The sequence below is a fragment of the Erinaceus europaeus genome, chromosome 20, assembly GCF_950295315.1.
Source record: "Erinaceus europaeus chromosome 20, mEriEur2.1, whole genome shotgun sequence".
In the NCBI taxonomy this organism is placed as follows: domain Eukaryota; kingdom Metazoa; phylum Chordata; class Mammalia; order Eulipotyphla; family Erinaceidae; genus Erinaceus; species Erinaceus europaeus.
The window spans coordinates 46267328-46287701 of record NC_080181.1 but is presented as its reverse complement, the minus strand read 5'-3'; the positions used below and the strand labels follow the sequence as shown (position 1 = coordinate 46287701).

The window sequence follows — 20374 nt, the reverse complement described above, 5'->3', positions numbered from 1 at the left end:
TCCTTGAGCTTGGTAATGTGTGCTTAACCAGCTATACCACAGTCCAGCTTCTCTCTCCTTCAATTTATGTCCCAAATAAATAAAGTTTAAAAAAAATTTAGAATACACATACACAGTAAATTTGAGTTGAAAGTCTTATAAAAGGGGGGGCTGAGGGGTTCAGGGGCTGGGTGATGGCACACCCAGTTGAGTGCACATGCTATAATGTGCAAGGACCTGGGTTTGAGCTCCCAGTCCCCATTTGCAGAGGGAAAGCTTTGTGAGTGGTGAAGCAGGGCTGCAGGTGTCTCTCAGTCTCTATCCTTCTCTATCACCCCCTTCCCTCTTGATTTCTGGCTGTCTTTATCCAATAAATAAATAAAGATAATTGAGAGGGGGAGGGAGGGAAGGAGAGAGAGTGCAAGGGAGGAAGCACAAGACTGTCTAGCCTCTATTAAATGCTCAACACTCGAGCCTTCCTCAAACCGTAGACTCCTGGCTTCCGTGATCAGAGCTTAGAGACCCAGCACAGTGCACGTCTGATTCCCTGGCAGATGTCATGGCATGGAGACAAAATGTCCTCAGCTCGCAGGCTGAAGGGGGTGTGGGGGAGCCCTTGGCAGCACCCCTTTCTCCAGGGGGCGGAGGTGGTGGAAGGGAGCCAGGCTGGCAGGAGGCGGGCACTGAATGGTCACCGCATAGCACCTCACAATTAGGAATCTCCAAGAAGCCTCGGGGATGGTCAGATAGGAATCTCTTTCAAGTTGGAAGGAGGTGGCTTGGCTTTTGGGGGATGATGATCAAAGCCAGGTCACCCTCACTTGCCCTTCTGGCTCCTGTCCTCCCCCTAGCCTTCTCACCTCCATCTGCTCCTCTTGGAAGAACACCCCAACTCTTGCAAAGGGGAGACCCTACTGAAGGAGAGGCAGCAGAGATGGACCACCCTGAATCAGATGGCGTGGGCTGGCAGGCTTGGAGTTTTGTTTCCCCTTTCTCATAAATATTTACCATCGGGGCCGATGGCGTTTGTGTTTGGGCTTTCCTGAAATGCTTCACGGAATTAAAAACATCACATTGCCATTGGCTAACGGAGGAGACGGCGCTGTGTGCCAATAACTTATCCCACGCACGCCAGAGACTGGGGCCAGTTTTGTTTGTTGTTGTTTTTTTTTCTTTTTGGGGGGGAGTTTGTATTTCCAGAGAGAGCGCTCAGCCTCACAAGCCCAGTGCTCTGCAGGCAGACACAAGAGGTGCCCTGGGGGAAGGTTGGGACACCCCAGTGAAAACAGACTGCTCCTTGAGTCTCTGGGGTACAGGTGTCTGGGAGAGCAGGGACCTGGCTAACACTGGGTGTGGGTTTCTCCCAAAGCAAATGTCAGACTGCTTCCTCCAAGTGACTTAACCCGTATCTCGAGGCAGGGAAATGGTTTGGATTCTGGATTGGGGGGAGGGGGAGGGGTAGCACCCACGGAGCAGACACATTGCCATGAGAGAAGACCCAGGTTCAAGTCCCTGCTCCCCACTTGCAGTGAGGAAGCTTCAGACGCGGTGAAGCAGGGCTGCGGGTCTCTCTCTCTTCCTAGCTCTCCCCACCATCCCCTCTTGATTTCTGTCTATCCAAATAAATAAATATCTGGAAAAGAAAAAGCCCACCTAGAGAAGACCAGTAGCTCTCGGGACGCCGTGGGCTCTGTGACAGAGGCTGGCCCTCGATCTCCAGCACTAGAGTGCCCACGTCTGTCTCCCCTGATCTCCATCAGTGTGTGAGCAGGAAACACACACACCACCAAGGAGACAGGAGCATTCTAGTGCAGTGACTCTGCTTCCTTACAGCCGTGGTGGGGAATAAACCCAGGACCTCTCGGATCTGTGATACCGGCAAAGCTTCCCAGGACACAACCAAAGCATGAGCTACCACTGAGGGCTATGGCCCTGACTGGCTCAGCCCGTGTTTCATTTTACTTACTTATTTAGAGCTATGCCAGTGCTCTCTCTCTCTCTCTCTCTCTCTGTCTCTCTCTCTCTCTCTCTCTCTCCAGAGCACTGCTCAGATCTGGCTTACGGTGGTGCGGGGGATTGAACTTTGGAGCTTCAGGCATGAGAGTCTGTTTGTATAACCATTATGCTATCTACTCCCACACTCTCTCTTTCTCCAGTTCTCTCTGCCATTATTCTTTCCCTCCCTCCCTTCTTTATCTATTTATTTCTTTTTATTTATTTATTCCCTTTTGTTGCCCTAGTTGTTTTATTGTTGTAGTTATTATTGTTGTCATCATTGTTGGATAGGACAGAGAGAAATGGAGAGAGGAGGGGAAGACACAGAGGTGGAGAGATAGACACCTGCAGACCTGCTTCACCGCCTGTGAAGCAATGCCCCTGTAGGTGGGGAGCCGGGGGCTCGAACCGGGATCCTTAGTCGGTCCTTGCGCTTTGCGCCACGTGCGCTTAACCCGCTGCGCTACCGCCCGACTCCCTTATTTATTTCTTTTTAACTATCTCTTTCTTTCTCCAGATAGAGGGAGAAAGAGGCAGAGAGAAGGTGTCATGACGCTTCCTTCAAGGCAATGGAGGCCAGGCCCGAACATGGGTTACGCGTGAGGCAGAAGAGCACACGAAGTGCCGTCAGGCTTTAACTCAGATCCAAACAGAGATGGAGAGCGAGCAGGACCTCAGCACCAGGTTTCCTCCACTGCCCCAGCAGCTCCTTCCCATGTGGTGCAATGCAGGTGTCCTAGCCAGTGACCTATCTCTCCACTCAATATTCTGGAGACACAAGAGTGTCTCCTGGGGCGGGGGAGGAGCCTGGGGAGAGAGGGATAGACATCAAAGCATTGCTCACACTGCTATGACTTCCTGCCCACATTCGCCACCGAAGGAAACACTGACTTCCGCTGGGCACAGGAGAAGAACAGAGATGCAATCTTTTTTTCCGACCGGTGTTGGCACAGCTCCTGTCACTTATGTGGACCCTAATCAAGACGCCCTGCTTTTCTTCCAGAACAAAGATGTATCCCCCCAAAATTGCCACCCACTTAGATGAAAATCCACTGTCTTCTGCCATAGATTAACTTGGTTTTTCTCCAAAAACTGAGGTCTCAGCAAAACAAAAGGCCCACCAGCCAATCACCACCTGGCTAGTATTCTTCTCGGAACAGACTCTATCCTGCTTCTTTGCTTCCCAGTTTTCTGGTCTGTGGTCTAGAAGAAGAAAAATGAGCAACTCCTCAAAGCCGATGTGTTCCGTGGTTTCAGCCCCTGGTGGTGCCTTGCCTCTGTTGTGTCTCTGGTTTTCTTTTCCCTAACAATCTAGAAACTTCCATCCCCTTGGTGGTGCCCCACCTCTGTTGTACCTCATTCTGTTTTAAAATATATTTATTTATTGGCTAAAGATAGAGAGAAATTGAGAGGAAAGGGGAAAGACAGAGAGACATCGGCAGGGCTACTTTACTGTCTGTGAAGCTCTCCTCCTACAGGTGGGGACCAGGGGCTTGAACCTGGGTCCTTGTTCACTGTAATGTGTGTGTTTAACCAGGTGTGCCACCACTTGGCCCCTCATTCTGGTTTCCTTTTCCCTAACAATATAGAAACTCCCATTCCCTTGGTGGTATCCTATATCTGTTGTATTTCATTCTCGTTTTCTTTTCCCTAAGGGTCCTAGAAACTTTCAATAAAAAAGACTCATGCGTCCTCCCTGCCTTATTACTGTCCGAGTGCTTGTGCAGGCAACCCGAGGCTATGTGCCCAGAAGGCTTCCCCATCAGCACGGCCTTGGGGGGAGCCTAGGACTTGGGAACAAGGCTGCCGTTCCAGTGTGCAGGCAGGAATGTGGCTTCAAAGTGGAGGTCTCTCAGGATTCTTGGAGTTAATGGTGCTTCCATGATATTTATCCCCTTGAAACGAGGGCCACTCTTTCTTTTTCCTGCTGTCTGGTAAAGAATATTTTCTGCAGACTAGAGAGAGCTAACGGTGTGATTTAGAGAGTTTCCCTCTGAAATCAAGAGGGGCATCTGATGCCACTGCTGTGGTTGTTGGTGTGAAGAACTGATCAGTCTGTGTTGTGTTTGGAGAGATGAGGTGGTCCCGGGGGAAGAGTTCTCAAGGAGACCCCCCGTCTAAAGGGAGGAAGTCATGGATCCTAAGGAAATACACACTGCACCAGTTCCTTCTCCTTCTCCTTCTTATCGCCTTCACGGTTACTGCTGGGGCTCAGTGCTGGCACTACGAATCCACTACTCCTGGCAGCTATTTTTTTTTCTATTTTATTGAGAGAAGAAGGGAGATAGAAAGAAAAAAAAATAGACACCTGCAGACCTGCTTCACCACTTGTGAAGCATCCCCTCCGGCAGGTGGGAATCAGGGGTTTGAACCTGGATCTTTGCATTTAGTACTATGTGCATTTAACCAGCTGCACCATTGGCCGGCCCCCTCAGCTTCTTCATAGAATAGAGTGCCAGTGACTAATGGGCTCTTAGGATTTGTCCTCATGCCATCTAGTCAAATGGGCCTTAGGGTCACTGTGCTCTCAGACCCTATTCCCCCCACTGTTTCAGCAGCTATCATTCTGCTGTGCCGGCCACTGGTTGTTCTCCAGTTGACATGAACATCTTTTGCCATATGTGCAATGGCTCTACCTCACGTGCCCTCTGAAAAACCTTGCAGCGGGATGCCTCCCTCTCTCCCTCTCCGCTCTCCGTGTCACCAGCATACATTTAACTGGCACGTGGGATATAAACCTACAAATCATCGGTGGCAATTCTGCATGACTTTCTGACTGCTGTGACAAGTTACTAGTGGCCTCAGGTTCTCTTGTGAAGACATTAAGCTAGTGAAACAAAGGAAATGCCTATTAAGATGAAACACTAAGGATACAGATCTTCGTAAGCCCTCTGATACACATCCTGCAAAACTGTGCATGTGTGTGTGTGTGTGTGTGTGTGTGTGTGTGCGCGTGCGCGCGTGTGCGTGTGTGTGTATCTCTATGGCTGCATCTGTGCAAGTGTCTGTGACAGTGTGCAGAAAGCATGTGTGTCTGAGTGCAAGAGATATGTGTTTATACACCTGTGCATGATAATGTGTACATTAATATAGGTAATGTCAATGTGTGCACACACTTCTGTTGTGAACCTGTGCCTAAGCACACACACGGTGCACAACAATATGTGAACACACGTATGCACAGCGGTGTGGACACATGCAAGGCTACATACGTAGGCATCCCCACATGCACACACATGTGCCCAGACATGTAACTGCACACAGATGTGCATCCATGGTTGTATACGGACACCTCTGTAGACACATGTGTGTCCATGTGTCCATGTATGGGGGGGTCCATCTGTCTGGCTATGTGGTTGTGTGCTCATATATGTATTTGTGTGTTTGCATATGTATGCATGTCTTATGTGAATGTGTGTGCGAGTATACGGTTGTTTGTAAGCACACGCACACACACACGCACACGTGTCTGTGTGTGTATGTGTCCATGTCCTCTGGCAGGCGTGTGGAGAGAAGCCAAGGCACAGTCCTCAGGCCCACTAACCTCCATGTTTCTGCAGAAGGTGGCGTTGGTGCCGAACAGGATCTGGCACTGCTCGCTGGCGCTGTAGTGCATGCCCGGCAGCTTGTGGGGGAGGCGCACGGCACGTTGGCTCCTGGGGTCTGTGACCAGCAGGCAGGCGCTGGTTTTCGACCTGAAATGGCCAAGAGGAGAGTCAACTTGCAAAGAAGCCACACCTGAGAATCCCTGATGGGAAGATGCTCCAGGAACCCACTTCATGGACTGAGCTTGCGTTTTGGTCTTTTCCATGGGGCCAAATACAGATCTTCACTCCAGAGCTGAGAGCCTGAGAGCTTGGAAAAGAGGATGGGGTTTGGGAGCACCAACCCCAGAAGTGTGTGCAGTTCAGGGGTACTAAGCACTCTCTTGATGGATATGCTTTTGAAATTAGCCCCATGGGGCCGCGCATGGTACACCCGGCTGAGCACACACATCACCGTCCACAAGGACCTTGGTTTGAACCCCTGCCCCCTACCTGTAGGAAGGGAGAAGCTTCATAAGAGGTGAAGCAGGTCTCCAGGTCTTTCTCTGTCTCCCTCTCCCCTCTCAATTTCTCTCTATCCTATCAAATAATAAAGAAAGAGGGGGAGGGAAGGAAAAATGGCTGTCCGGAGCAGTGGAGTCACCATGCAGGCACAGAGCCCCAGCAATAACTCTGGTGGCAGAAAAGAGAGAGGCCACTTCCTATGACGTTTCATTTCGGATGACTTTGAGCAAAAGCTCGAAGGCAGGGAGGGAGGCTTGTTCAGCTTAAACAGAAAGTAAGTGCTGATGTCCAACCCTGCATATTCCTCAGAGGGGCCCCAGTGGGCGTGGCAGGTGGCTGGCGGGGTCTGCCTGCACCCCTCCTGGAAATCCAGTGGGGGCATGCTTGGCACACAGCCCCAAGATTGCAGGGGTGGGGGTGGCACAGGCCCTGGGGATGGTGAGGTTGCTGCTCCAGCGGGAAGTTAGAGACTTGAGTGCTTTTCTCATTCGATTCCTAAAACTCAGCTGCCGAGGGTATGTGTATGTTACCATGAATGTGGTATGTTACCACATACCACATTAGCTGAATGTGTATATTACCATGCACAAGGACCCAGGTTCAAACCCCTGGTCCCCACCAGCAGGGGGAAAGCTTCACAAGTGGTGAAACAGAGCTGCAAGTGTCTCTCTTTTTCTCTCCATCCATCTCCCTCATCTCTCTCAACTCCTCTCTGTCCTATAAAAAATATAAGAAAAATATAATAAAGCAAAGCAAAAAAAAAAAAGTCATGGGTACATGGGTTTCATCCTTTCAGGGAATACGATTGACCCTCCAAGCCCATGGGCTCTGCATTCATGGACTCAAACAAACATCAGTGTAGATTAATTGCTTGACTGACTAATTCAATCAATCAAGATTCAAAAGGACCTGGGTGAGTCTCTGGTCCCCAGCTGCAGGGGGAAACTTTGTAAGTGGTGAAGCACTGCTGTAGGTGTCTCTCTTTCTCTCTCCCTATCTCCCCCTTCCCTCTTGATTCTGGCTGTCTCGATCCAATAAATAAATAAAGATAATAAAAAATTCAATCAACATTGGTGCTCAGTTACATCCAAGGATTTGGAATTAGAAGGTCACAGGCAAGGTTATTATAGCACTAAAGGTATTATAAAGTATTTGCGCATTTGGGGGTAGAGGCATGTCCCTGAAACCAATCCCCTGTGGCCACCCAAAGGTGACTCTAGATATATTAGAGAGGGGGTCCAAATTTATCTGTGGGTTTTTAAGAGCTGAGGCCCCTGACCCTACCATTATCCCAGGGTCCACTGTATGTTCTTTTTTTTTTTCTTTCCTCCAGGGCTATTGCTGGGCTCGGTGCCGGCACCATGAATCCACTGCCCCTGGAGGCCATTTTTCCCCCCTTTTGTTGTCCTTGTTGTTGTAGCCTCGCTGTGGCTATCATTATTGCCATTGTTGATGTCGTTTGTTGTTGGATAGGACAGAGAGAAATGGAGAGAGGAGGGGAAGACAGAGAGGGGGAGAGAAAGATGGACACCTGCAGACCTGCTTCACTGCCTGTGAAGTGACCCCCCTGCAGGTGGGGAGCTGGGGGCTCGAACCAGGATCCTTACGCCGGTCCTTATGCTTTGCGCCACATGCGCTTAACCCACTGCGCCACCGCCCGACCCCCATCCCAGGGTCCACTGTATGTTCTATGAGACTCGGAGTACAGACGGTTTGGGGACTCACTTGAGGAAGTTTTCCAGGTCTTCTCGGCTGCAGGAGGACCAGGAAAGGTCGCTGGGGTTCCGGCCCTTAACCCACTCTCCGGACATGATATGGGACCGGCCGGCGCAGGGCGCGTGGTCATCATCATGGTTCATGCCCAGGCTGCCCGAGGGAGAAGGAGAAAAGAGAGGAGATGCTCAGGACACAGGAGTCTCGCCTCTGCTCCTGGGAGCAGGTGCTCTCTGCTGCGTCCCAGCCCATTTTAAATATGGTGATACAGAGTGGTGTGTGGGGCCATTCCAGAGCAGATAAGGAATCACCAGTTTGCAGAGTGGTGCTACTGTTTTATCAGGGAGTGAAGGCTGAGCGAGTGGCCGAGGTCACTAACAGCATTTATTCAATAAGGAAGGAACGCACCAGCTGTAGGAACTCTGCCATTAAAGGCCTGATACTGTACTTTGCTGAGGATGAAGTTTGCTTTTGGACACAAAAAAATTGCTTTTATTTGAGCAAGAGAAACAGAGGCAGAGAGAGATAGATAGATAGAGAGAGAGAGAAACCACAGCACTAAAGATTTCTCCAGTGTGGTGGAGGCCAGCCTTGAGCCTGGCTTGTGCACATGGCAAAGCAGAGCACTAGCCATTGAAGCTGGCTCAACATTCTAACCTTTAAGGGCAGACTTGTTCTGTGGCCTCAGCAAAAAGTCACTGTGCAGAGGGCTGGTAGGGACCAGCTGCAACGTTTACTTAGGGATGTTGGCCTAGTTCAGCAGGAGAACACAGGACTTGTGTGCCTAAGGCCCAGGGCTAACTCCCAGCACTCTGTGTGACAGGGCTGAGCAGTGATCCAGCCTCTCTCTCTCTCCCTCCCCCCTCTCTTTTTTCCCCTCTCTCTCTCTCCAGACAGAGAGAGATGGAGGGATGGAGGAACATTCCACTACTTAGGAATCTAAATTTTCTGTGGGTTTCCAGTGGGTTTTGCCATTAAAGCAGCCCTTTTACCTCTGCAGGTGAGGATCCGGGTGTTTGAACCGGGATCCTTATGCCAGCCCTTGTGCTTCGCACCATGTGCGCTTAACCCACTGCACTACTGCCCTTACCCCAAGTAAATATTTAAAAAATATGCCTCTGGGACACAGACATTTGGTGGTGGGAATGGTGTTAATATACACTCCTGTTAACTTACAGTCTCACAAACCATTTATATGAGAGGGGGGACAAGGATCAAATGTCTCAAACTTTTTGATGCACAGACCATAGCTCTGAGTATACGTTTCTTTAATCTAAGCACTTAAGACTTCAAATTAGCAATCAGATTGAGGTTGAACAGTGGGCTAATAAAAAAATATATAAAAATGTGCGTCATCAACCTCCTGTTAGATGAGCTGGCATCATGGGACTGTCCCCACAGCTGAAGTTCATAGAAACTACTGTCAAAGCCATTTTCAGTCTCCAGTTCCAGGACCACCTACCTGGAAAACTCAAGTTACTTATTTATTTATGTATTTATAGGACATTACAGGAGTCTCACAGCCCCAGAATGAGTTTTTCAGACGGCAAGACAGAGACATAGCTCACTCCATGCCTTATGAAGATCCATGGGTTCCCACAAACGAAGCAAGGGGTTTGACCCAGAAGACTTGAGAAGGCTTTTTCCAGCTCACGATTTTTTGCCTCAGAACAGCAAAAGCATTTCCGGTAGAGTTGCCCACCACCGCCCCCCTTCCTTTTTTTCCAGCTGGAGTTGACTGAGCAGTGGCCAGCACAGACAGAAGAGAACAGAGAGCAGAAAGCGCAGGACCAGCTACAGAAAGCCCAGAGCCCCACAGCCGGGAACACTGGCATGGAGCTGCCAAGACACTGAGACCAAAGGAGCCGACGAAGAGGAGATTGGGAACCGTGTGTGTGACCTGCACTGGAGGAACTTCCAATTTCAGATTGAGAAGGAACAGACAGAAGTTGTGATTAGTTTCCTTCAGAAAAAGAGAGAGGAAGAGGGGGAGAGAGAAGGATGAAAGAAAGGATGAGAGAAAAGAATGAAAGGAAGACAAAGGAAAGAAAGAAGGAAGAAAAGAATGAAAGAAGAGAAGAAAGAAAAGTGAACAAAAGAAAGAAGGAAGAAAAAAGAAGGAAGGAAGAAAAAAAGGAAGGCAGGAAAGAAAGGAAAAGAAGAAAGAAGGAAGAAATAAGGAAGGAAAGAAAGAAAGAAAGAAAAGAAGAGGAAGCATAGGAAAGGAAGGAGGGAGGGAAGGAGGGAGGGAGGGAAGGAGAGAGAAAGCAAAGCAAGTAAGCTTGTTAAGGAGCCGCTGGCAGAAGTTAACACCCATCTAAGAGAAACAGAAACACCCTCCACTGAGGGCCACCCACATTCGTCCTCAGGACTGTTCACGGTGCTGCCATGTGGTGATGGAGTGTGAACCAGGCCTTGTGTGGACAGTCCAGGCCCCACCATTCTTCACCTATCCCCGTGTCTCCGTGCAGATGGCAGAGCGCAGGGATTGTTACACAAGCTTTTTCTGTCAGAACCAGGAGCCACCATCCAGGAACTGGAGGACCCAACACCCTCAGGCCTCCACCCTCTTTTCTCCAGAGCCCACCTCCTGGTTCCCCAGCCCCAGTTCTGACCTGAACAAATGTCCCCCTAAAGGAAAGGGACAAAGCGGGAGACAGATGCTAACTGCAGCTGCTGCCTCCCCTGGGTTTGAATAGTGACGAGAGTCAGTCCCACCCTGAAAAAGCTCTTGGGACAGCGTTTTACTTTCTGGGCCACCGGACACCAGGCCCACGTTATCAGCCAGGTGGCAGGAGGTGGCATCAAGGGTTTAGCTAAGTGACACCAGAATCCTGATTCCTAATTTGGGGAGGAATGCAAGGGGGTATGACCCACACACCAGGCCCCACTGTTCCTTCGACACATGCCAGCCCGCTGGGGCCTCTACTTTAAAAAAAAATTTATTTATGTATTCCCTTTTGTTGCCCTTGTTGTTTTATTGTTGTAGTTATTATTGATGTTGTTGTTGGATAGGACAGAGAGAAATGGAGAGAGGCGGGGAAGACAGAGATGGGGAGAGAAAGACAGACACCTACAGACCTACTTCACTGCTTGTGAAGCGACTCCCCTGCAGGTGGGGAGCCGGGGGCGTGAACCAGGCTGGGGCCTATTCTAAGGGACTACAAGTTACAGAAAAGATATTTGTGCTATTGTTAAATCCATAAACGTCAGTGTGTGGTTTTCTAGGAAGGACATCAGGCCACGGGTCTTTTTTTTTTTTTTTTTCTATAACACCAAGACTGTTTAAAATCTTGGAGCCATTTGAGACTTTGGGCCCCATTGTTCTTCTTCCTTCTTTCCTTTTATTTTTTGGAAGATGCTTTCTAAGCGTGACCTTTTATCTCTAAAAACAGACCTTCACTTCCCCTGGTAGAAATGCTAGCTCCTGGCAGTCATCACTACTGCTCCACTGGCACTCCATTTACAGGATAAAAATATGTGCCTGGGGCCGCTTAATGAGTGTGTACAGTGTGTGTCCTCAAACTCTCTCTGGTTTTGGCTCTGAGCAGCTCTGGGGCCTGGGGGTGGTGGTGGTGGAATGCAGTCCCTGGCCAAGCAGGAGAATTGCATAAACCCTAATTGGTATTTTCACTTGCAATGACTTTGGAGTTGATAGCAGGTTATTAAGGCAGGAAGCAGGCCCCTCCCTGCACACCTCCCCGCTCATCTGAGAGGCGAGCAGATAAGGTGTTCTGGATAGGAAGCCTCTGGGTACCTCTAAGGGTGGTTCCAGCAGGTTTCCACAGTCTTCCAGGCCCTGTGGCAAAGACCTCTGGTTTCAGACTCTTCCTGGCAGTAGCCAGGGCTGTTGACTCAGTCTCCCCTTTCCACCACAGGAACCCCAGCTAGGGTAAGACTTTGTTGTATCGGAGGGAGAAAGGAGCCAGAAGAGGCCTGGGTACCAAGCAGCTTTCCTAGGTGCCTGAAGCTCTGGATTCGATCCCCAGCACTGTATGCGGGAATGGTGCTCTGAGTTCTCTGGAAATTACCTCGTCTGAAATTAGGAAATTTAGGAAAATTCAGAATGGGCAGCAGGGTGTGGCTGATACTGTTAAAACAGCAGAGAGAAGCAGCCACAGCGTCCTCAGCACTTACTGCTTGTCTGTCTGTCCTGTGTCAGTTTCCTCTTGAGTCCTTGGAAATCAGCGTGAAGTTGTCCACTTGCTGGACCTACATTGTGGTGTCTGACAGGTACAGAAGAGTCACCCACCAGATCCCTCTACTGAGGTAGCAACCATGGAAAGGGGCCCAAGATGGGCCAGAGAACTCGGGACACGCTGCCAAACTAAAGGAGGACAGGCTGAAGAGATGGCATGGTGGTTCTGCAAAAGACTTCCATGCCTGAGGCTCTGAAGCCCCAGTTTCAATCCCCAGCACCAGCAGAGCTGGTGCAGTGTTCTGTATTTCTCTCATTAAAATAAAATCAAACATTAAAAACAAATCAAACTTGAATTAAAGGTGGACAAATGCCTCTGGGCTGCCCAGGACATACTCCCTTAGTTGGGGGCATCTCCCACCTCTGCTCACTAGAGACCTCTGGGTCTCTGTAGTTCCCCAGTTCTGCATTTCCATCAAACTCTGTTCTCCTTGGTCCAGTATAAACATTCCCACTGTGACATGCCTTGGCTTGCTCCATTTATATGTGTTCTAACCCCTTCAGCTGTCTTATCTCCAGCTCCCCTTCAGGGGAACATAAAACAGAGGTCTGGTCTCCTGCAGGAGAGCTGGAAGACCCTTAGCCCACAGCTGGCCTCCTGCCACGTGGGGCTTTCTGCAGAGGATGTCAACCTGGGACCAGCTAGAGGGCCACCCTGACCTCCTGTTTCCTCCTCTGAGAAGCCAGGAGGCTGCTTCAGATCCTCTCTGCACCTGCTTTGGACTCTTAAGATTTCATGGTGGTTCTCACCGTGCATCCTGCCCCCACTGGGGAGAAGTTTGACATGAAAGTAGTGACACTGGACACTGGGCAAGTGACACTTTGCCTCTGGCTAAAAAAAATCAAGAGTTGAGAGAAAAGTCCCACTATGTGAATGGCAGTATGAATCAGAGAGGATGCTGGCCCCGGAGGGGATACGCAGCTAAGGAAAAGTTCATGGTTGGGGAAATAGCTCAAGTGGCAGAGAGTGGGACCTGCATGACTGAGGGTCCGGGTTCAAGCCTCAATAGTGTATGCATTAGAGCGGGGCTCTGGCTACCCTCCCCATGAAACTCTATTCTTTTTCCTTTACCTCTCTTTCTCCCTTCCTCCCTCCCTCTATCCCTCCCTTCTTTCCTTCCTTCCTTTCTTCCTTCCTTCCTTCCTTCCTTCCTTCCTTCCTTCCTTCCTTCCTTCCTTCCATGTTGCAGGGGATAAGACCAATGTGGCTTTCTCCCACAGAGCCCTGAGCCCCAGTTACTAGGACTGTTTTCTTTGACCTCCCTCACTGAGAGGGAGCAGAATTTGGAGAGCACTTAAGGAAGAAGCCAGGTCCTTTTGTTCACCTTAGTTTGAAAAAGGCAAAAGGAAGAACACCAGGATAGATGTAGGTGTTGCTTCGGAAGGAAGAGAAGGTGGGGGTGCTTAGAAAGTCTATGAGAGGGGCCTGACGGTAGCACATCGGGTTTAGTGCACATGGTACAAAGTGCAAGGACAGGTTTAAGGAACCTGGTTTGAGCCCCTGCAGGGGGGTTACTTCACAGGCGGTGAGGCAGGTCTGCAGGTGTCTATCTTTCTCACCCCCTCTATATCTTCCCCTCCTCTCTCTATTTCTTTCTGTCCTATCCAACAACAACAATAATAATAATGACAAGGGCAACAAAACGGGAAGCAAAAAAAAAAAAGTCCATGAGAGTCAAGTCTGAACTGTTGTGTGCCATTTTGCCCCCTGTATGCATGTATTCATTTTTCTGAATGGAGTTTACAGTGCCTGAGGCCACGGCCTCTGGAATTCTTTTTGCCACATCGCATGGTGAATGAAACATGATGAGGGAGAGACACCTTGGTCTCATCTCCTGCAACAGAGACGGAGAAGCAGAGGGAGAGGGAGAGGGAGAGGGAGAGGGAGAGGGAGAGGGAGAGGGAGAGGGAGAGGGAGAGGGAGAGGGAGAGGGAGACAGCATGGCACCAAAGCCTCCTCCAGTGCCGTAGGGGGTGGGCTTGAACCTGAGTCACGCACATGGCAAAGCAGCACACTATCCAAGGGAGCTATTTCACCAGCTTGAAACTCTCTCCCTGATATGAACTGAGCACTTCTTCTAACTTCCCTCCCTGCATGAGTGTGATGTGAGAGTAGACCGGGGTGAAACTTGCACTCAGGGTAGGTTTGTGGAGTGAGCTTTCAGCTGCTTCCAGTGGCTGGGGCCCAGGCTCACTGGGGGGGGGGGGGGGGAGAACTCATTCTGGATGAAGTGCAGGCATACAGCAGCCAAATAGCCCACCTGGATAGTGTGTTGCTTTGCTTTGCTGTGTATGCGACCCAGGTTCAAGCCCGGCCCCTACTGCATATATATATATATATATATATATATATATATATATATATATATATATATATATAATCTGAGTTCTATAAAAAAATTAAAATAGGGGCCCAGTAGTAGTGTACTTTTTTGAACACACGTTATTAAGTGCAAGGACCTGGGTTCTTCCCCCTCACAGAGCAGAGGAAGAAGCTTCATGAGCAATGAAGCGATGCTATAGGTGTCTCTCTTTCCCTCCTCCCCCTTCCTTCCTACTTTCCTTCCTCTCTTCCTCTCTATCTCCCCCTTCCTCTTTATTTTTCTATGTCTCTATCCAATGAGTAAATAAATAAAATAGATATAAATAAACACCGTAGGTGATCACTTAGAGAAAAACAAAGATGAATAAAATAAAAAGGAGCACAGGCATAGAGCAGAGCTGCTTCAGGATGTTCAGATGCCAAGTGGGCAGAAAGCCCCTCAGTCCAGTGCACACATACACACACATTGGCGGCGGCCAGGCCCAGGGGCTGACACTTACTTGTGGCCCAGCTCGTGCGCGATGGTGAAGGCCAGGTTGAGGCCGTTGTCCTCTGCCAGCACGCACTTCCTCTTGGCGCTGCACACGCCACCCAGGTATGCGATTCCTGCAGCGGGGACACAAAGCACAACCTCCTCAGACCAGACACCTCCTGGGGGACATCCCTGAGATGGCATCACGTACCATCAGGAGAGGGCAGCCAGCACAGAGCAGCATGGGCGGCCCCAGAGCCCAGGCAGGAAGTGGCCAAGTGCTGGCCTGGGAGTCACCACGATCACCAGCAACCACAGCTCTAGAGCTTCTCCCCAGAGCCACAGCCCTCACATGTGGTGCTGGGGCTTGAACCTGGCCTATGCATGTGGCCAGGCAGGTGCCCTACCTGGTAAGGCCTCAGAATCACCCAAGGTGACCCCCCCAAATTTCCAGAGGGGGTGCTTACTCCCCAGCTCTATAGGGAGATGTAGCTCAGGGAGATGCAACTCACTCTGGGAGCACTGAGCTAAGCACCACACTATGTGTGGACATTTTTTTTCTTCCTAGAACCAGGACCTTGTGCATGCACGATTTCCCAGGTCTCAGGTCAACTTTTTTTATTCCTTTCACTAAAGAGAGAGAGAGAGAGAGAGAGAGAGAGAGAGAGAGAGACCTTTCTCCAGTGCCATAGCCTTCCCATGTGGTGCTGGGGCTAGAATCTGGGCTGCCAATATGACAAGGCGGACCCCTACCTGCTGAGCTACTTTCTGTCCCCAAGTGTCTATTTTTATTTGGAAAAATGCAGCATGCTAGGCCTAGATTGGTGATTTGCTTTAGAAAGCAAGGGAATGAAAAACAATAAAAGTGGGGGGTCGCTTCCCAGGCGGTGAAGCAGGTCTGCAGGTGTCTGTCTTTCTCTCCCCTCTCTCTCTGTCTTCCCCTCCTCTCTCCATTTCTCTCTGTCCTATCTGGCAACGACATCAATAACAACAATAGTAATAACCACAACAACAATGAAAACAAGGGCAACAAAAAATAAAATAAATAAAATATTTTAAAAAGAAAGTGGGAGTCGGGCGGTAGGACAGCGGGTTAAGGGCACGTGGCGCAAAGCGCAAGGACCGACTAAAGAATCCCAGTTCGAGCCCCCGGCTCCCCACCTGCAGGGGAGTCGCTTCACAGGCGGTGAAGCAGGTCTGCAGGTGTCTATTTTTCTCTCTTCCTCTCTGTCTTCCCCTCCTCTCTCCATTTCTCTCTGTCCTATCCAGCAACGACGACATCAATATCAATAATAATAACTACAATAAAACAACAAGGGTGACAAAAGGGAATAAATAAATTTTAAAACCAAACAAGAAAAGAAAATGGAATGTGGGGTCTGGTGGTGACTCACTGGGTAGAGTGCATGCATTAGTTACCATGCACAGGGCCCCAGGTTCCTCCTGTCCCCATCTGCAGGGGGGAAGCTTCACGAGTGGTGAAGCAGTGCTGCAGGTGTCTCTTCTTTTATCTGTTTCTCCCTTTCCCTTTCTCTGTGTGTGTGTCTTTCACCCCCTATCAAACAGAAAGAAAGAAAGGTGGTGGGCAGAGGAGAAAGGCGACTGAGAATGATGGAGGCATGCAGGCACAGAGCCCCAAGCCCCAGCCACAACCCTGATTGGAAAAAAAAAAAACAACAAGGAAAAGAAAAAGGGAGGAAAAAGCCAAAATGTTATTTGGCTTTAAGATGGTTCTTTTTCTTTTTGGCATGGGGACCTCCTGATCCAGCCGCACAGACCATCAGGAGGGGAGAGGCAGCCCGGAGAGAGGACACAGTCTGGCCTCTTTGTGCCTTCAAGGTCACTCTTCTGGTTTTGTTTAAAAATGCTTTGTGGGCTGCTGCAGAAAGCCTAGCCGGGACTCAGAAGTCAGTGGAATGTGTCTACACAGCCCAATGGCACGAGCATCTCTCTCTCTCTCTCTCTCTCCCTCCCTCCCTCTCTCTCTCTCTTACACACACACACACACACACACACACACACACACACACACACACACACACACACGTACTTCTCCCAGCCAGGCTGCAGCCTCCTGGGTCAGTGAATGAATCACAATTAGCTGCACCCACCCCAGCAGGCATCTGGCAAGGGGCACTGGGGAGTCATCTCAGGCCAGCCATGCTGAGCTAGCTGTCCCCAGAGCACCCTCTGAGCCAGCAGATGGGCACTGCCTCACAGAGCCCCCCAATGCTAGGTGAGACAGCTAAGAATGGGGCCTGCCCTGAATGCATTTCTTAAAGCCATTCTTTATTTGTGATTAATAGTGGGCTATAAGATTATGAGATTACAGTGTATCGCTCCTCACCACACCCACCACCAGAGTTCTGTGTCCCACCTGCCCACCTCCCAAAGATACCACCACAGTTCTCACAGCTCTTAGGAACAGTTCGCTTGCTTCTGTCTTCTTTTTGCAAGCTCAAATGTATCAGTTCTCTAGATTCTACTTGCGTGAGACCATCCAGTAGTTGTCTCTCATCTCTTACTTCATGAAGCAGGATCACCTCCAGTCCCATCCATTTTGTATTCCGTGGAGTATGTCTCCCGTCACTTCTCTGGCCAGTCCTCTGCTGACGGGCATGTAGGCTGTTTCTGCTCTTTGGCTATTGTGAATAATGCAGCTGTGAACACAGCGGTGCATACGTCCTTTCGAATTAGTGTCTCAGTATCCTTTCGGTAAATGTCTAAGAGTGGTATTGCTGGATCATAAGATGACTCCATTTATAACTGCATTTTCATTTCCTCAAAGCAGGAGGCAGTTTGCTTTTATAACTACAACACAGAGGGTCTTTTATTTATCCAAAACGCTCACCCAGTGTGGGGGAGGAAAGTCTAGTCTCCCTGTGTGATTTGTTCCAAGGGTGGGTGAACTGATCAGACAATGGAGAGGGGGTCAAAGGCAGTGGAGCAAACAGCCCCGCTCACGGGGTCATGTGCACTAATGGGTGTCAGAGCGACGTGCTTATGATTCTCAAGTCGTGGAGAAAGACGGGCTGTTGTCAAGTCAGGGCTGCCGAGAAGGCAAGACGATCCAGCTGAGAGCGTTGGGGAGAGCAAGTCAGGGCTGCCGAGAAGGCAAGACGATCCAACTGAGAGCGTCGGGGAGAGCAAGTCAGGGCTGCCGAGAAGGCAAGACGATCCAACTGAGAGCGTTGGGGAGAGCAAGTCAAGTCGAGGAGCAAGCAGACTCTGGCACTCACACCTGCTGAGGCTGACACCCAGAGGACTCACTCTTCTAATCCTGAAGCTAAATGCATGGTGCACGTCATTAAAACACTGTGACACTCGCATCAAGATCGACACATGGGGAAGGGGCAGGACAAAGAGCACATCATACCTGAGATCCTGGGTTTAAGCCCCAGGAACACAGGGCAGCACAATGGACAGCTCTGGAGGGAGAGGAGTCTATGGATGGTGGAACGGTGCTGTGGTATCTCTCCTCTCTCTCTGTCTCTGTCTCTGTCTCCCCTCACAATAGAGAATGAGAAAGGTGACCGGGGGCACTCTGATTCATTCCTGATGCCTCATTTGAAACCAAAAGATGGGCATTTAGATCAGAGTTGTGAGTCTCCACAGCTACAGTCCACTGACCTTGCACAAGGGATGAAAGCCATTCCACGGGGGTCAAGAGAATCTCACAACCAGCGGTGCTGGGCTGGCTGGAGAGTCACATGCAGAAAGATAACCGCAGAGCCCTTCTCTCCCTCACCCACACCAACTAATGCCCCCCCACCCCGGGTAGTGTAGACCTAATCCAGGTCTTCAACAGCAAGGGCTCAAAATATAAAAGTTAAGAGGCTGGGCAGTGGTGTACTTGGTGGAGAACACATATTACCATGTGCAAGGACCTGGGTTCAAGCCCCGGGTCCCCACCTTCAGGGGGGACACGTCACTCACTAACAGTGAAGCAGGTGTGAAGGTGTCTCTCTGTCTCTCTCCCTATCAACCCCCATTTCTCTGTCTCTAGCCAATAAAATAAAAACCAATAAAATATTATTGAAAGTACAAAACATAGAGGAAAACACAAAAGCAAATCCTGCTGACTCTGAACAGGCAGGGTGGGAGCTGGAGGGAAGGAGGTGGTGGTTCACCAAGCCATGAATGTGAGTAGGATGCGTCCCCTTGCAGGAAAGCCCCAGTCTCCTTCCTACATGGTGTCTTGGGTGGTTTTTTTTTTTTTTTTTTTTTTTTTTTTTTTTGCATTACCAAAACCTGGTGAATGTACAACCTCACTGCTCTGGGATGCTGACTTTTCAGAGACAGAGAGACAGAGAGGGAGAGACACCACAGCACTGAAGCTACTGCCACCACCACCACCCGCCCCACCCCTACCAGAAAAACACTCATATGGTGCCCGCGGCTCAAGCCTGGGCACATGACACTGTGGCCTCTGAATCATGGTGTGAATGTCATGGAGGGGTGGGGGTAGGAGGAGGTGCTGTCTTGTGTGTGGGGGCTCCATGACCCTGGGGCAGAGTTGGGGATGAGAATTCTCTGCAGAAGATTCCAGAGCCCCCAGCCTGAGATGCTAAGTGGAATGTGAAGGGAGGTTCCCCCCTCCCACTTTACCTCCACTTCCTCAGGATTTACAAGCTGGAAACAAAAATGTTTGTCCCCAGAGCCCACACAGATCAGGGAAGGGGAGGCAAGAGACAGTAGCTAGAGCTGAGAGACAAAAGGCTTCTGGAGCCAGAGCTGTGACAAGTCCTGCAGACTCCCCACCTGTGGATGCCATGGCATTTGGGCCACACAGGGGATCTCCAAGGAGGGGTTCCCATGAAACAGACTTCAAAGGTCCCCTCCAGAGACTCTGCAGGAACCCAGTTCCCCAAACAGGCAGGTTCATTTGAGGACACAGAGGAGGACAGGGATTCTTGGAAATTCTTCTTCTGTGTGGACATCTACATTGTCACATGTCCCTGACAGCCCTGTGTGGGGGTTTTGCCAGGTGCATGGTGATGACTATGTGCTCCGGAGGCCTGCATCCAGGATGGTCTTAAACATTAACACTAACCAAGTACGTGGGCAGGATCTCACGGCCACTCGGTGAGGCATACGCTGTTAGTATTCCCAGGTGCTGAGGAGGGTGGCAAGAGGCTAAGAACCTCCAGCTTGGCCAAGGTTAACCAGTGAGAGCCAGTGCCATCCACCCAACGGCCCAGGCCACAGAGCAAGAGACAGTCCACTGGGAGAGGTTCTCAGGCCTTCCTACTCTCCTTGTCCTGGACCATTATTACAATACAAGTGGCCATGGGAGGGCTTTGGATTGTGGAAATGTTCTGTTTAGGGCATCTGGGAGGTAAACAAATCATTATTAATTTAGGTTAGAGACAAGTTGAGAGAGAAAGGGGAGAGGGATAGAAAGAAGCACCTGTAGCCCTGCTTTTGAAGTTTACCCCCTGCAGGTGGGGACCAGGGGCTTGAACCCGGGTCCTCATTCTATAATGTGTACATTCTACTAGGTGTAGCCAGTTGGACCTGGTAAATACATTTTTCTTTCATGACAGATTTATTTATTAATGAAATAAGTGGGTGGGTGGGGGAGAGAAGCAGATCATCACTCTGGAACACATGGTGCTGGGGGTTGAACTCAGAACCACAGGTGT

The 20374-nt window shown here is 50.0% G+C and overlaps 1 protein-coding gene across 3 annotated transcripts in view; it reads right to left on the bottom strand.

Moving 5' to 3' along the window:
- The window catches only part of ADAMTS17 (ADAM metallopeptidase with thrombospondin type 1 motif 17), a 332233-nt gene that overhangs the window by 220908 nt on the left and 90951 nt on the right, over positions 1 to 20374 (bottom strand). For all 3 annotated transcript variants that reach the window (XR_009546590.1, XM_060179312.1, XM_060179313.1), the window contains exons 8-10: positions 14758 to 14863; positions 7749 to 7889; positions 5519 to 5669 (exon numbers count right to left, since the gene is read on the bottom strand). Coding sequence is in view for 2 of the 3 variants with exons in the window: in XM_060179312.1 (XP_060035295.1) it covers positions 5519 to 5669; positions 7749 to 7889; positions 14758 to 14863 (398 nt within the window). In the remaining variant the exon portion in view is untranslated. The remainder of the gene's footprint in view (positions 1 to 5518; positions 5670 to 7748; positions 7890 to 14757; positions 14864 to 20374) is intronic.